Source organism: Eucyclogobius newberryi, unplaced genomic scaffold (assembly GCF_026437365.1).
Source record: "Eucyclogobius newberryi isolate DKJ021-1_F unplaced genomic scaffold, fEucNew1.0.hap1 SCAF_1, whole genome shotgun sequence".
Taxonomy (NCBI): Eukaryota; Metazoa; Chordata; class Actinopteri; order Gobiiformes; family Gobiidae; genus Eucyclogobius; species Eucyclogobius newberryi.
In genome coordinates, this window is record NW_027315723.1 from 34,162,175 (window position 1) to 34,179,676 (window position 17,502).

Genomic DNA, 17,502 nt, shown 5'->3' on the forward strand with positions numbered 1-17,502 from the left:
TATACCCAATTATAAGTACACACCCAATTACAAGTACACCCCCCAAAAATTCTAAACGGCAGTGACTTGAGTATTTGTAATAGTTACTTTTGCTTTCCACTGCTGTTATTGTGCTTCATAGAAAAGTGAATGAATGCTTTCTTTTGGTTAAAAGGTCAAAGCATATAAAACAAAGGCTAACAACAACAAAAAAGAATAGGCTCGTCCGTATAAGTCTTTTCAAGATGAAGAAACGTGATGGTATGAATAATTTGCTAAAATTAAAGTCCTATTCACACATAGTTCCCAGTAAATTACCAATTACAAAATCACTCAGCACTGACATTCATTCACACGTGCTTCAGTCCCAGAACATTGCCAGGTTTGCTCTGTTCACATTTAACCTGGCATTTGTCTCTCTGCATTCTAGCACTATAGCAACGTGCTGCGTCATTTAAATTGAACGGAAATTTAACTTAACTGCACAGTGTTACCTGGGAAACTAAGCTTGTAAGCAAAGAAACAATCATGGCTTTAGTCCCATTTACCAGGGAATTCAGTTCTGGCTTATTAAATAAATAATCTTTAAACCATTTAGGCTAAACAAATTGTTGCAGTTTTAGTTATTAAGCCTATATCATTATTTTTCAACAAAATGTTATTTTTTAAACTTAAAATAGACTATTATATGATTGAAGCCACGTAGAAAACTACAACTCCCATCATGCCTACTGTTTGTCGCTGTCTAGTAACCTGTTCTCACGTCTGATTGGCTGGCCTGAATAACTGGTCTGAGTAACCCGTGCTCTGATTGGTCGGCGAGAGCCATGTCTGCACATCCAGCTGTCGTGATGCTAACCGGCTAGCCGCCTGCGCTACATGTTTCGTTTTACTTGCATTTATCAAACTTCTCGCACCGTGTCGCCGCTTTAACACCACGGTGCCCGCACTTGGCGATGCCGGTTCACTCCCGGGACAAAAAAGAAGACGAAATGGAGGTGGATTTCCCCGATCAAGACGGAAGCAGCACGGACGAGGAGGACACGGTTAGCTCCTCTGTGTCTGAAGATGGGGACACATCGGGTAGGAAAAAACAGGCCTAATCTGACTGAGGCCAACTGCACTAAGACGCCACATCAGATGACAGTAGTGTAGATACTTGGTGGTAAACGTGTTCAAATCATGTTTTAAGAGAGGGTCTGACGGGGGCCAATGTTTGCATTAACACCAGAAATCTGATCATTATTATCCGATTTATGGAATTATCATATAGTGAAATTACATGTAAACAGTGAATTTTCATGTGAATCAGTTGTGAGTAATCGGATTTCTTTCCGATTTTTCAGGCATGTGCAGGTAATTTTCTGACAAGGTAATTTATGCAAATAAGGGCAAACTAATGTGACAAAAACATCATAAAGATTGACAGAGTATTTTCAACATTAATTGTATTTTGTCTCCCAAATACAACAGTGTCACCGATGGTTAGATTTCTTTTAGTAATAAACCATATCTCATATTATTGGGCTGTCTGATTATTCTATGTAAATGTACCCTCGGCTTACAGCGAGTCGTATTTGGTGTAAAAACCTGGGTAAAATGAAGCTGATTGTGTCTGAACAGAAATGGACGATGAAGACTGTGAGAGGAGGAGGATGGAGTGCCTGGATGAGATGACCACGTTAGAAAAGCAGTTCACGGATTTGAAAGAGCAGTAAGTTCTTTGTTCACTCCCACACAAGCTGCTGAGTGTTTGGCAGCTCACTCAAGGTCCTGCAAAAGCCACAATCATAGTTTATTTATATAAGCAGGTCCAGTCACTTCTTGCTCTTCCTCTGTTGCTTTGGACACTGTGGCTGAGTGGCGAGCACTCACGCCTCACAGCAAGTTGGTTTGCCGGTTTGACTTTTCTGTGCAGAGTTTGCTCTTCCTCCTCGTGTCTGGGTGTAGGTTTCTCCATTCAACCCAAAACATGCACAACAGGGAATCCTCCTGCTACCGGATCTGGAGACGGGTTCACGAGTGCTGGACGACACCTGCGTCACACTCTAGTTTATAGCAAGATCCCAGGGCTTAACATGGAGCAGGGAAAAGCTTTACCATTACATTAATTTCCCACAAATTCCCACAATTCCTGTTCGCTCTGTGCAAACACTGGGTTTGTGTTGCACCAAAATGAACAAACCTGAACTTCTAAACCTTATCAACAAATTGATAAATTGACCAAGCCTTCATAAACTTCAAACGGTCCTTGACATAACTCAAGGGTTTCGACGACTTTTGCCCAATCCAATGATATAATAATTTGTTTTGAATTATTAATTGCTAATGCTACTGTGCTAGTTGTGGGCGGCAGTAGCTCAGTGGTAGAGTGCTCGTCTTCTGATCCAAAGGTCGGCGGTTCGACTCCCCGCTCAGTCAGAGCGGTCAGATCCACTGGCCCGCAGGTTGGCGGTGCGATCGCAGCTGCCTCATGTGAATACTGCCGTTGTGTCCTTGGGCAAGACACTTAACCCAACTTGCCCCCCAGTGTCTGCGTACATCTGGGGTGTGAATGTGTGACTGGTTCCTTGATGTAAAGCGCTTTGATTACCTTGACGGTAGAAAAGCGCTATATAAATGTGACCATTTATAGTTTCATCTCTTCAATCCATGGATCTCTGTCTTTACATTGTTTTTCTTGAACGTAAGAAAGAGCTCAGTAATATATAGGACTTGGCTACACAGTTGTTGCATGTTGTGATGTCTCTAATACAACTCTCTCTTGTTGTGCCACTGTCTTTGATACAACAAAACTGAATTAACTAAATGTCTTCCTGATGAGGCCGTGGCCATCATTTCCTAACCCCATTTGATGTAACGATGTCTGATTTCCTCTGCCATTTGGACAACTTTTCTCTAATACACAATTGCAAAGGTTAACGACGGTGTTTGAGTTTTTTTGTCCGTTAAGTGTCATTACGTGTGCTGTCCAGACTTTACAAGGAGCGTCTGAGCCAGGTGGACATTAAGCTGCAGGAGGTGATGGCCGGCTGTGCACAGGAGTATCTGGAGCCTCTGGCCAACCTGCAGGAGAACATGCAGATCAGGACCAAAGTGGCAGGTAACGCACACGCTGCTCCCTCTGGACCTGCTCATGATGGTTATGGCTCTGAACTTGGTCAGTGATGATGAGTTCTATTCAAATTCAGTTAGGAGCCTTTTTATAACCGTTTCCAAAGTGCTTCGCAAAAACTGAATAGTAATGAAAATAAAGCTGTGACCAATGAATATTTTTTATATATTTTGATTTTAAGTCAACAAGTCAACTTTTATTTTTTATATATTTTGATTTTAAGTCGACAAGTCAACTTTTATTTTTTATATATTTTGATTTTAAGTCGACAAGTCAACTTTTATTTCTATTGAACATTTTTATAAATACATTTTTTCAAACCAAATAATGGTTAAAATATTGTAAGTGAAAGCTTCTAGATGGATAATATTTACAAATGACATGCATTATTTAAGAAAATCAGAAAAAAAAAAAAATATATATATATATATAGGTATATGTGTATTTATTTTTTTACATTTTAATGCCGCTATCTTCTTAATGAAATACGTGTATTTTATAATCTATATAATCGGATAACGATTATTAAAATAATTGTTATCGCATTTTGATCAACTATAACTATTGGTCAACTATTTACGCTTATTCCAGTGACTTGTTGCAGCCTTGAATAAGAAAAATAATTATTTGCATAGATATATCTCCCCATAAATCCACCCCAAATCCATGGAAATATCGCCACACTGTTTTTATTTACAACTGTATATTTTCTCTATTAAAAATGCAATGAATAATAGAGTATCGTTTCCAGATTGTCATGTCAAACACATGTATAAAAGTGTAAAAATACATGTTTTCTAAGATTGGTGCAGTACATTTGAGCCTTTTAGCGTGTATTCCTGCATGAGAAAAGTAGCATCGCAGTCTGACCTGATCAGGGCAAATGCCTTGAGATCCTTCACACTGTGGAATTAAATAATTGATCACGTCTTCTTGTTACGGCAGGAATCTACAGAGAGTTGTGTTTGGAATCCGTCAAGAACAAGTACGAGTGTGAGATCCAGGCGGCGTGCCAGCACTGGGAGGTAAAACACATCAACTAGACTGTGCCTCAGAAGAGACTAAAACCATGTTACTGCCATGAATCTATACATCACAGGTGTTTTATGTCCAGCTATCGCCTTAGAAACGCCTTTTAAAGGTCCACTACGTAACCTTTCTGCTGGGCGTTTTGCCACCTGCTGGTCTCCAAGTTACACAGAATTACATTTAACATATCCATATTTACTGGTGTTTTTTTAACTGCCAAAATCGCTTTATTCCCATCAAGATGTGTTCTAGTTGTGAGTGGAGTCACCTCTTCGCAGATCTGACCTGTAACTTATGTAGCGATGGAAACGTTTTCTGCTTTACAGTGGAGGCAAAGCATTAATATATCAATGGAGACGAGCTTTAGTAAACTCTCTGTAGTCCTAAAAGTCGGACAAGAACAATAACTAAAAATATTAAATTAACACAAAATTGAGATCAGGAAGTGTTTATGTCCTTTCACATTTTTTACTCGTGCTCTAGTTTTTACGGTAAAACTGTACATCTTTAACAGAAGGAACACTTCAAGCTTCATTATGGTGTTCAAATCTACTTCATGTCCAATATTTAGCCTATCTAATCTATATTGAGTTTGCACAATATCGGACATTATTATTTTTTCCCTTGACAACAAACAAACAAACAAAAGTATTTAAAAAGAAGATGTGGGTGATTTGGCCGTTGTACATTTACTGCCATGATGACATTGTGATGTTTGACTTTTTGACACAATCATTTCAGTTATTTTCAGTTAAGAAGAAGAATAGTCTTATTTGCCACATAGAATTAAGAACAATCAACAACAGCAAAGACCCAGTTAAAATGTATTCTTAAGAAGACATATTTTCAACAAACGATATATTAAAACAAACATTCATACCTTAATGTGTCACTCAGTCAAAATAAAACCTTAACAGAGACTAAACTAAGACTAAATCCAGTCAAAGTTAAACTGAGTAGATAAATAAATAGATAAATTGATTCATATTACAGCCAATTAAGTGATTTCAATATTTTGTGAAATATTTAAATTTAATATTGTGTCTTTAGCACGTCATTATTAGAGTTTATAAATAACTCTACATAGAAGCAATAAATAAAGAGAGAAATTATAAAGAGATATAATAAGATTCACTGAACAAAGTCTGATTTTCCAGTTAAAATAGTTCCATGTCGTCTTGTCTTGTGGCTCTCTCGTTATTTAAAAAGAAAAACAGAAACATTTGCCTGAAAAGTCTTGTCGACATGTTTCTTTCTCCCGTGGTCAGAGTGAGAAGATGCTGCTGTTCGACACGGTGCAGAGCGAGCTGGAGGAGAAGATCAGACGCCTGGAGGAAGACAGACACAGTATTGACATCACCTCAGGTAACGGCCGGCTCAAACCACCACAACCAAACATCAAAGTCGCCTTGAAATATCGCCCCCTCTCTCCCGGTTTTAGCTGCGTTTTTGTTTTCTTTTTACTTCCCAGAGTTGTGGAGCGACGGGCTGCACTCGCGGAAGAACAAGAAGAAAGACCCCTTCTGCCCCGTCAAGAAGAAGAAGCCCGTTGTCGTCTCTGATATCCTTTGTCTTTGTAGTTGTTGCTTCTCCCGATGTCCCGTCTCTCTAGACTTTTCCTGAACCGCTTTTCTCACGGCCATATATCGTTTACATGCTGCAGGATCTGGACATTCTTGAAGACTGGACCGCAATCAGAAAGGTGCTTTTTACAAATCTGTGATATGTTTTCAGGGTTGGTCTTAAAGGTGCACTGTGTAACTTTTCTGGTTGAGGGTCCGCCGCTTTTTCAGTGGAGATCGATGTGAGCTTGATCAGGGCAAAAATCATACTCACCATTGTTTTCAGGCTCATGGTGGAAATGACAGTTATTTCAAACAATTTTGTCTATACTTGTTTTTGACTTGTTACTTCTGTAAAAATAACCAGTAGATTTGAAGTTTTAAAACCCTGTAGATTAAAAACTGGCTTTGCTAACGGTTGTGTGGCAGAACGATCGCACACATCGCTCTGAACAGATGATTAAATTGATTGTATTTTTATCACAGTATGTTTTTGAACTGAAATCACTATTATAGATTACATTAGAGGCGCAATGGACAATTTTTCGGTGATTTGAGAACTTGGGCGGAAGTGCGCATGCGCACTACCCCGTGTGGACTGATACAACACACACGTGCGTTTGTTTATTAGCGCGACGGATCACATCGCATCGCTCGTCTCCCGTAGATTTCCGTCTTCTTCTGAGTCAGCTCGAACTGTCTTTCTCCGTCTTCATTTTGTCCCGTACACTGAGGGAACTATATTATGATAGATCAATGCGCTTAGGCACACGGAAACGTGGGGATGAGCCACACACGGCTGCAGGTGAGCGATAGGTGTGTTTTATGATTGATACATGGCAGGACTGATGGGCAGTCCACGCCACGAGGAAATAAGACTTAGATTTGGGCCAAAAAAAATCGTCCATTCAACCTTTAACTGCACAGCCCTAATGGATATGTTATTACTTGGAATGGAAAGTTCCACAGTATGGCATTAACTTTATCTGTCTCCATGGAGACAAGCAGGTGATGTCACCTCGGCGAGTGACAGGTCAGATCTGTGGAGAGGCGACGCCACTCACAGTAAGAACGCATGTTTTTTTCAAGCTATGTGAGAAATGTTGAATGAATACTACACAGATAAGTTTAATGAAACACTGTGAAATATTCCTGACAAAGCATTAACATCTCCATGGAGACGAGCAGGTGGCAAAGCATTAACATCTCCATGGAGACGAGCAGGTGGCGGATCCTTCACTATAAACGTTAATGTACCTTTGAATGAAAAAGTACTGCAAAGAAAAGCAGATTTTTAAGAATTCTTTTGAAAACAAAGAGCACTTGTCAAACTAATCCAGCTATGTCTCAACTCAATGATTTATTATTCAAGTTGCTAAGCAACAAAATTGAAGTGAAAACACAACAGGACAAGATGACATGTTTGGACAAGATGAACAGATTTACTAAGATCTAGATCAACGATACTGATCCTTCTAACAGATGCATGGGCTTCACTTTTTGTGGTCATTTTTTAAGCATTTGCATCAGATTTTCAATATATTTGACCTTTTTAACACAACCAGGAGCTTCAACATTTAAAACCTTGTAAAATATAAACATGCATTTAAAATAAATCGGGGTCTACACCAGTTATTCTCAATAATTCACACCAAGTAAAAAAATATTTGGTTTTCTGAGTGCTACCAGATCTGTATACAGACTATATCAGGCCTGATTATGGCAAAAACAGGTCTAAAATGAGACTAAACCACGGATAAAGTCATTCTGATTAATGATCAACACAAACTCAAACTGCAGAGGGCCTACTCACCGCAGTTTGAGAAACACTGGTTTAACTACAGGATTAACGGGTTTTGTACATAATGACACACTTTAGTTTAGATATTTAGGCCTTTAAGATTTGCCCACCTTTTTAGAGCTGTTGTCGACTAAAGCCTTTCAGTATCTCAGTGATCTAAACATGTATCTGACACAAATTCCACTCACAAGACGGCAATCGCATGGAGTTTATTCAAAAACAACTAATTATAGAGAAAAGTACTAGAAGAACTGTGTGTGTAAAACAGTAGGGTTCAAGAATGTCATTATTTGGTCTTGCATTTATATACATACTGGTAATGTTAATCCCGATGTGGACTTGGGTTTGGTCTTGTCCTTGTTTAGTCCTGATCTAGTCCATGTTCAGCTTCAGGTTCATTCCCAATTTTGATGACTTTTGTGTTGAATATGAAGCCTCAAACTCATGATGCTCTCAAATCGTCAGCTAACTCGCTCCATGCCCCGTTTCCTTTTATTCCCGTTATATATTGTCACTTACAAATCTTTAATATGCTTGCTTCAGTGTACATTTTAACTTTGCAACCCTGAATCCACACACACAGTTTTATTGCCTTGCGTTGCACGGTTTCATCGCGTGTGTTAAAGTTTGTTTGAGTTAAAACGGTAACGTCTCTACACGCCTCAAGCCGCCTTTAATTTAGAGGCGTTTGCTGCGCCCGGGTCGATTCTGTTCTGCCCTGAAGTACACGCCGGAGTCTGCTCGTCTCATTTGTGTGTCGTCCCTCCAGGCGATGGCGTCCCTGGCTCCGCACAGAGTGAAGGTGGACGGTGAGTTTGTTGCCAGCATCGATCTCCACTAATCACAGACTCTAATGGTCATTATCGATCCCGCCTACAGTAGATCTTGTCTCTTCTCTTTCTGTCCACCTCTTTTCATCCTCTTTCTCTACAGCGAGCGTTTTCTTCTCTTTTATCTGATGGCGCTGCAGCCGCTCCTCCTCTTGACTCGTGTCTGTCGTTTTAGTCCCCGTGGCGAAGACCGACCGACATCACCACGTGACGCGGTCAGAGGACGGCAGGCTGTTCTACGACAACCAGTGGTACTGCAAAGGACAGGCCATCTGCATCAACCGCAAGGACGAGTACCCAACCAGGTCTGTGACGGGGACATAAATAGTAATTGTCTTTAAACCAGGCTGTGATATCGCACTTGTGTGTCTAAGTGCTTTTCATTTGACAAAACCACTTAATGGTTAATCCCAGTTTATCCACTGAAATCAGGTTTTATTGCACCGTATAAAGATAAGATAAGATATTCCTTTATTGTCCCACATGAGGAAATTTCATTGGTGCAACGCAGGTAGATACAGAGGTAGATACAGAAGAACAGATCACTTATAGGAAGTCTGAAAAACACTTTCAGTAGAAGATCTCCTATAAATAAATAAAAAACTCCCATAGACAAATAAATAAATACATAAATACCATTGCATGTGATCACGACAGTAATTGCACATGAATATGTGTCACAACAGCACATAGATTGCACATGAATTTCACAGTAATTGCACATGAATTGCACATGAATTCCAACAGCAATTGCACATATGACAGAATTGCACATGGTTAGGTCAGTATTGCGAGTGTTCAGTACTAACAGTTTTTGTTATAAAGTCTGACAGCAGCAGGAAGGAAAGACCTACGGAACCTTTCCTTCACACAGCGAGGGTGGATCAGTCTCTCACTGAAGCTGCTCTCCAGAGCGGAGACAGTGTCCTGCAGGGGGTGACACTCATGGTCCAGCATAGATGTGAATCTAGCAAGGACCCTTCTGTCCCCCACCTCCTGCACCGAGTCCAGAGCGCAGCCCAGGATGGAGCTGGACTTCTTGATGACTTTGTCCAGTCTCTTCCTCTCCCTCTCTGTGATGCTGCTGCTCCAGCAGGCCACACCGTACAGGAGGGCTGATGCCACCACAGAGTCGTAGAAGGTCTTCAGGAGTGGCCCTGTCACTCCAAAAGACCTGAGTCTCCTCAGGAGGTAGAGCCGACTCTGGCTCTTCCTGTACAGTGCGTCTGTGTTATGAGTCCAGTCCAGTTTGTGGTTCAGATGAACACCCAGGTACTTGTATGAGTCCACTCTCTCAATGTCCCGTCCCTGGATGTTCACAGGTGAGGGGGCAGTGGGGTGGCGTCTGCGGAAATTCACCACCATCTCCTTCCTTCTTCCCCGCGTTGATGATGAGGTGGTTCCGCTGACACCAGTCCACAAAGTCCTGCGCCAGTCCTCTGTACTCCGCGTCATCGTCGTCCGTGATGAGTCCGATGATGGCAGAGTCATCAGAGAACTTCTGTAGGACACAGCTGTCTGTGTCATGTCTGAAGTCTGCAGTGTAAAGGGTGAAGAGAAAGGGCGCGAGGACAGTGCCCTGGGGCGCCCCCACACTGCAGGTCCGAGTGTCAGACACACAGTTCCGGGCTCTCACAAACTGGGGTCGGTCTGTGAGGTAGTCCAGGATCCAGTCTGCCAGGTCATACTCCACACCAGCCGCCTCCATCTTGTCCCTCAGGAGCAGCGGCTGGATGGTGCTGAAGGCGCTGGAAAAATCGAAGAACAGAATCCTCACAGAGCTGCCAGGCTTTTCCAGGTGAGAGAGAGAGCGGTGCAGCAGGGAGATGACGGCGTCCTCCACTCCGATGTCAGACCGATATGCAAACTGCAGCGGGTCCATGGCTGAGCTCACGGTGGAGCGGAGGTGGTCCAGGACTAGCCGCTCCAGTGTCTTCATCAGGTGGGACGTGAGAGCCACTGGCCTGAAGCTGTTGAGGTCTTTGGCGCGCGGTGTCTTGGGCACAGGTACCAGACAGGAGGTCTTCCAGACCTGTGGTACCACCCTCAGCTTCAGGCTCATGTTGAAGACATGCTCCATAACTCCACACAGTTCATCTGCGCAGGACTTAAGGAGCCTGGGGCTGATGCCATCAGGTCCTGCTGCCTTCCTCACTTTAATCCTCTTCAGCTCACTCCTCACCTGTGCTGCTGTGACAGTCAGTGGTTGGCAGGGAGACTGTGTGCTGGGGGGATGGGTGAGTCCAGGCGAAGTGGGGAGCTGATGGTCCGGGGCAGATAAGCGAAGAGGAACAGATGCAGGGCATTGTCCAGCTGTGGAAGAGAGAGCATGCAGCTGTGCAGGGGGAGGGGCGGGTGACCGATCAAACCTCAAGAAGTGAGCATTTAAATCATTCACCCACTGTAGATCCCCCACTGTCTGTGCAGGGGGGATTTTGAAGCCCGAGATGGTTTTCAGGCTCCTCCACACTCCCTGAATGTTCTTTTGCTGCAGCTGCTCCTCCATCCTCCTCTTGTAGCCGGCTTCAGCCTGCCTGATCTTCCTCCTCAGCTCCTTCTGCACAGTCCTCAGCTCCTCCTTGTTCCCTGACCTGAAGGCTCTCTTCTTCTCCTTCAGCAGAGCCTTCAGTTCACGGTTAATCCATGGCTTGTTGTTTGGAAAACACCGCACCGTCCGGGAGGGAACAATGTTCTCAAAACAGAAGTTGATGTAGTCCGTGATGCACTCTGTGATGGTGTTGATGTCCTCCCCATGTGGGTCATAAAGCTCAGTCCAGACAGTGGTGCTGAAGCAGTCCCTCAGAGCCTCCTCGCTCTCAGCAGACCACATCCTCACCTCACGGGACACCACAGGCTGCCTGCGCACGATGGGTTCATACACAGGCCTCAGATGTACAAGATTGTGGTCCGAGCTGCCCAGGGGAGGGAGGGGGGGAGAAGAATAAGCCTCCTTGGTGTTGGCAAAAAACAAGTCCAATGTTCTATTCTCTCTGGTGGGGCAGGTAACATACTGGGTGTATGTTGGTAGAACAGAAGAGGTGGTGAGAGCGTGGTTAAAGTCACCAGAGACGAGGAAGAGAGCATGTGGGTGCTGTGTTTGCAGCCTACAATTGCAGGAGAGCAGTGCTTCACAAGCATTTTCAGCATTGGCAGACGGGGCCACATAAAGCTATTCAACTTAAGTTTCCAGTGGGCTAGATGTTCCGGAGGACCAAGGCCTCTGGGCCAGAGGTGGACAACACTACTGTAGTTTGGATCGCACAAAATATCCCCAACACCATTTCGATAAATTAAGTTGATGCAATAAAATAACTACTGAGAGAACAATGTTGCTTTGCAAAATTGCCCATCAAGAACTGAACTCCGAGACAACCGCTGTTCTGATTTTGGGCGTTACAAAAATAAATTGAATTGAACCAGAATTAAACGGGGACTAGACTAGTACCAACAAGGTCTGAACCAGAACAAACCCTGAATCAAACCAGGTCTAAAGCAGAATTAAACTGGGACTAAACCAAACCAAACCAGGTCTAAACTAGTGCTAATCCAGAAATAAATCGGTAAACAAGATTTGTTTTTGTTTTTTTATATTTGGAAGATGGGCTGGATTAAATCACTTGACGGGACTGATTTGCCCCCCAGGCCTGATGTTGAATATGGTATGAATGATCTGCGTAATCCAAACCCGCCGCTCATGTTGCGTCTTTCCTCCGCAGCGCCGTCATCACCACCATCAACAACGACGAGGTTTGGTTCAAGCGTTTGGACGGGACCAAGTCGAAGCTGTACGTCTCTCAGCTGCAGAAAGGCAAATACACCATCAAACACTCGTAGGCCTGCTCTCCTCCTCCTCCACTTCCTCCTTCTCCTCCTCGCGGTCTCGTTCCACACGCTTTACCATACGTACAGTGACGCGACATCCAACCACACTCACTGTTCGTGGCGTTTTGCGCACGCTCGAGTCGACGGCTAGTAGTATTTGACTGTAAATATGTGGACGAACTCCCAAAGTGTCATTTTCTCTTGAGATGAAGTGCTGCTAAGTATGAGACGATGTGAAGCTTGGAGCGTGCCTTTTGGAGACAAGGCGTATCAATGCAGTGAAGCCTTACTCTTTGTTTTGGAGGACTGAGCGGGCCCAAACTGAGAGATTTAAGCGTGACTCCGTTTCATGCTCCGTGGCGCTTACAGATCTGTGTTTTAGGACCCTTTAGGCAGGTCCCCGATTGCGTAAAAAAAGAACGCAACGTTGCACAGGTTTTCTATATTGTGTTTGTGTGAAAGCAGTGGGGATTTGTGTGGTTACATTGATAGAATGAGAGTTGGTAGATGTTCAACAATCTATCTATATATCAATATTATGTCGACTCATTATCAGACAAACGTGAAATGTCGATAAAACTAATCACAAAAGTGCAGTAATCTCACAGTATTTTATTTTTAATCGGCTCTTTTTGTAGCATTTTTAACTATAACAAATGTTCCACAAATCGACACCGCGACACGATCCAAATGTGGATTTTCTTAAAACAAAATGGCATCGATCAGGTTTTTAAGTGATCACATTAAACAAACACAAGGTTAAACAGAATATTTATCATTACAATCAACTGCTACTTTAAATAAAATGCAGTTTCTAGTGTTGTCAAGTTCTCTTTTGGTCTCGTCTCGACCAAAACAAAGTCAGATTAACTGTTAAGTGTAGGTTAGTGTATGTATTTTGTATTTTATTTTCAAGGCTTAGTGCGTCTGTAAAGTTGACTAAACCCAAACCAAATACGTGACAATCTAGCTTCCACGCCGCACTGCAATAACACCATTTGAATGCGTCTCTTACAGTGCAGTCGACGAGCCGCTGTCTAACTTTTCTGATATGTTCCGCAGTATGACATGAAACGTACTGTATGTATGTTGCGTTTGTTTGCTGTAATTTCATTGGTCAAAAAAGCATTGGAAAACAGACAAAACACAGATATGTCGGTTTTAAGACAGTTTGTCAAATAATTTGTCAATGGCGTTTTCGGTTTAGTTAATTATTAGTTGGGTTTTGATTTTTGACACAAACGAGGCGACAGCAGAGAGAAGTCATGGAGTGAGTGAGCAAAGATTTGGGAGTGATTTAGGGCAGGGAAATACTAATAATTATGATTATCTCGACATTTTTCTCATCTCATTAACGATATTCAAAGGATATCATGCCAGTCTGACAGAAATGTGTTAAAACGTGTCTTTAAACGTATTAGTTTAGGTTTAATGATCAGACAAGTGTGAAATGTCTGTAAAATGAATCACAAAAGTGCAGAAATGACACCTTATCCATACGTTTTTGTAGCATTGTCCATTATAAACGATACACTACATTAAAAAGTTGCATATTTTCTAAAGGACTTTACATTATTATCTCAATTACAGTATATTTCCCACCTCTAGAGGGAGTCGTGAATCTGCCTTTTTAACTTAAATCAATTGTTTCCTTGTACTTTTCAGTATAAACAGTGCAGTTGTGACGCTGTGAGTGCAGTTTCTTCTGACAAATGATCAGATTTGTGTTATGATATGTGGGTTCTGTTCAAAGTTCACATTTTAAGTTTGTCCGGGAGAATTGACCAGCCTGAACTATGAACTGACAAACTATGTACCCGTATTACAGAACATTATCCGCACAAATATCCACAAGAGGGTCAGCCATTTTTATGCAGAATAAGACTGGATGTTTTGGTATTTAAAACATGCAGCCTTTTGCTAATTTCGTCTATTAAAATTGCGATTAATAAAGACGCTAAAAAGTTTGAACGCTTTTGCCCATTTTACGCCAATTTTCCCCTCAATTCAACAATCGTCTTTGGTCGACCACGGCTCTGATCTCCACCCAAAACGTTACTGTAGGAGAGCAGCACAGTAAACGGTAAATAACTCAAGATGGCTGCCTTCCTCCTCCATGTCCCAACGTGCCTCACGAGCGAAAGGCGGGTTTAGATTTAGATTAGATTTGATCTTTGTGTTTCATTTTACGTGTCCAATCTGTTACGTTTTGATTCTCTACAATATTCAAATGTTTACAGTGTTACTCAAACCCACAAGCGGAGCTAAGTTTCAACTCCGCTCCATTTCTCTGAGTGCCGTGTCTTGTGTTTATGGCGTAAAGGGAAAAAAAAGGTGCTGAAGACAATGTGAAGCCCAAACACAACACCGGCTGTACTGTTAAAAAGTACAACAAAAAGATGATCAGACGTTACTTTTCTTTTGTACATTTGTATGCATACTTTTACTTAACACAAATGCGGGAAGCTGCAAAGACAAAATGTGAACTTGTGCCATATGCATGCCATTAAAGACTCTTCTGTTTGAATCCGGTAAAGTGTGCTGTGCAGTTTTTGGTGACATTTGATGCTTAATATGAGACTATATTTAGAAGTCTAAAGTATTGTCATTAGATTATATATAATACAGAAAAAGATGGGTCCGTGTAGCTTTTTGTCACTGGACTAATACTGTTATTATTGAAGTTTTACGTTTCTTTGATGCCTGATAAAAAAATATAGCTGGAACTTAACAAAGCATTTTTTTTGGTACCGGAGAAGTTTTTTTTGTCTAAAGTTATAATTTGAAGGAACCGGTTGCGTTTGTGCACATGGCTGGGTGATGCAGCAACAAAAAAATTAGTATCATGTTTTTGTTTCCCCTTACATGGATCAATCTTGATTTATTTTTTATAACATTTTCTTAAAAATGGCTTTCGGCATTGGTTTCATGAACATAAGAACAAGAGACACACTTAATCTGTGTCGTGAAGCCAAAAAACAACAACAGAGAATTGGCTGTGGACTTCAGCATTAAAAAATCCAAAATTATCACAGACGATTGGACGTGACAGAATCTCAATCCGAACTAAAAAGACCAACTCTCCTTTGTGTTGAGAACATGTTTTTATTAAAGCTCCATCTTATCTGGGCTATTTTGTGGTGAAGCCTGTTGGTCCTAGTAAAATCTTAGCGCATCCACAGTAACACGTTTATTGGGCTCGTTGCTGTAGTTTGGCCCTGAGGCTTTCAGTTGAATTATCCTGAAATATTTGTTTTTTACAAGTTTAAAATCCTTTACCAAAATAACAAGCTTCATATCTAACAACTGGTGTAAGACAGACCTGATATTAACATTCTGAGACTAAAATAAGTTCCCTTTTTAAAACTTCAAATAAAAGCTTTTTTGTATGATTCACTGTGTTTATTCACCGCTGCATATGTTTCATTATGGGGCTGTTAATGAAAAGCCCTGTTCTACGGTAAAGTAATAAACCTGTGTTTTGTATTTGTTTTTAGTATTTAATGACCTGTTTTTACTGGAAAAAAAAAACTTGCTGAAAAAGATACGCATTTGTACGGTGAGCTGTGTCGCCTCTCCACAGATCCGGCGTCTCATTCATAAAATTCTAACTGAAAGTATTAAAGACACAACGCAAATATCCACAAACATCTTGTTTCTTTTAGCTCCGATCTCCTCCTGCCTCATTTATAAAACCCTCAAAGTGCAAATTTGAGTTTTCGTACCGTTTGTGGCTCATTTCCATGTCGAGTTTTCTTTTTATAGATCACAAACTTGGTGTAAAAAGTCATCTACATCACATTTTTGTACATATGCCTGGTTTATAAATGAGGCCCTTTTACCTGTAACTTGACCTGGTATAGATATAGCTGGATGGATACATACATACTGTTTAATGCCGTACTGTGCATCATTCTAGTTCACTATTTACCAACCCCAAAGTTTGTCCACACATTTAAAAAGTCTGAACTACACTTATTTTAGGTTTAGTGCTTTACAACATACATATACAGACATATCCGTTGTTATTGTATCTGCAAATCTAATTTAACTTTAAACATTTTTCAAACGGAGCGGAGATAATGAATGATTTGTCCGTGGGTTGTTAATGAGATCCACAGAGCTGCAGAGAGAAGGGCAAAATGATCGAGGAAATAACTTCCTTCAACGCTCCACCAGAAAAGTTACACAGTGCACCTTTAACAAGAGGGTTATTTTGACTCTTGTGCCTGAACTCTTTCTGGCTCAGCTTTGCGTGACATTTTTCATTTGGACTTTATTTAGTGTATTTATACCTGTTGTAAATATAAATTATAGTTTTACACCAATCGAGATGTGGAGGCAACATTGAAAAATCTGTATAAAATGACTAGAATGTCAAAGTTTATGCATAAATTACTCAAAAAAAACCCTACTTTTTTGGACTCTCTAAACATGAACTTAACAAAATAAAGCTTCACTCATATATTATTTGTCCAATAAAAGAAAATGGTGACCTTACATGAGTTTTTGCCCATTGTTTCCTAGTGTGATGTCATCCATTACAAACAGGAAGTGAAATTATAAACCTAAAAAAATGTGCTATTCTGTGATGAAAACGATTAGAAAGATATTGACCTTAACTGCATCTTAGTTCAACGAGTCGTCCAACCTGTCATAAGCACTTTAAATACTTCATGATTCAGCTTGACCCGAGGTCAGGCTCATTCTCTTTTCTTCTCCACACAGTCGAGCGGCCTGGACTCAACCTCGCACAACTTATTTCAAAGCATAAAGAAATTCCCTGACGTTGCTCGTGGGTCCAAAGTCACCTCTGAGCTCGGATGAACCTCTTGGCTCTCGTCCCGTGCCACAAACGCTCCTCCTTCTCTTCGGGACGGGGGCAAATGCTGAGCCAGTCCTATTCGATAATGGCCCCTTAGTGCCTTGTGCCGTCCAACCTTTCAGCTATTATTTTAGATTAACAACATGCAGCTTTATCGATCGTGTACGGGCCGCTGATGTACCGCTTTTCCTGCCTCTGCGCCTTTGCCTTCGACAGTATATGGAGACATCTCATGCACAACTGCCGTGATTGATCAATGGGTTCGGGGTATTGATCGAGCGTGGCCACAATTCAAACGCAATCGATGGCAAACGTGATTGGCTGAGCACAGGCGTCCCGCTCGAGGCCGCTCGGCTCAGTTTTGGCCCTCCGTAAAATGCCTTAAGTGTAATTACGTTGAACAACAGGAAGTCAAGCGCTTTCTGACTAAAATTCCCATCTTTTATTTCATTTATATGCAAAATGTATATGAGTTATATGTTAAATGTGATCGTGGGACAGTCCCAAGACAAGTTTGTGGTGTTGAATTGAATTGCCGC

General features: G+C 41.6%; 2 protein-coding genes across 2 annotated transcripts in view; one reads left to right on the plus strand and one right to left on the minus strand.

Annotated features, from left to right (window-relative positions):
- psmc1b (proteasome 26S subunit, ATPase 1b) overlaps window positions 1-17,502 on the minus strand; it is a 471,402-nt gene that overhangs the window by 341,630 nt on the left and 112,270 nt on the right. The gene's annotated exons all lie outside the window — the stretch shown is intronic.
- Window positions 776-14,674, plus strand: brms1lb (BRMS1 like transcriptional repressor b). Its single transcript, XM_072444530.1, has 10 exons — window positions 776-1,062; window positions 1,603-1,693; window positions 2,955-3,082; window positions 4,040-4,119; window positions 5,392-5,488; window positions 5,595-5,684; window positions 5,761-5,825; window positions 8,256-8,295; window positions 8,492-8,621; window positions 12,033-14,674. Exons 1-10 carry the CDS (start codon window positions 936-938, stop codon window positions 12,148-12,150), a joined length of 966 nt encoding a protein of 321 aa, XP_072300631.1. The 5' UTR covers window positions 776-935; the 3' UTR covers window positions 12,151-14,674.

Bases quoted from the DNA above. Each gene is read 5' to 3' on its own strand.
- brms1lb (XM_072444530.1), top strand. From the start codon at position 936: ATGCCGGTTCACTCCCGGGACAAAAAAGAAGACGAAATGGAGGTGGAT. The intron at 4,120-5,391 runs GTAAAACACATC...TCCCGTGGTCAG, and splicing joins CGGCGTGCCAGCACTGGGAG to AGTGAGAAGATGCTGCTGTT. The intron at 5,685-5,760 runs ATATCCTTTGTC...CGCTTTTCTCAC, and splicing joins GAAGCCCGTTGTCGTCTCTG to GGCCATATATCGTTTACATG.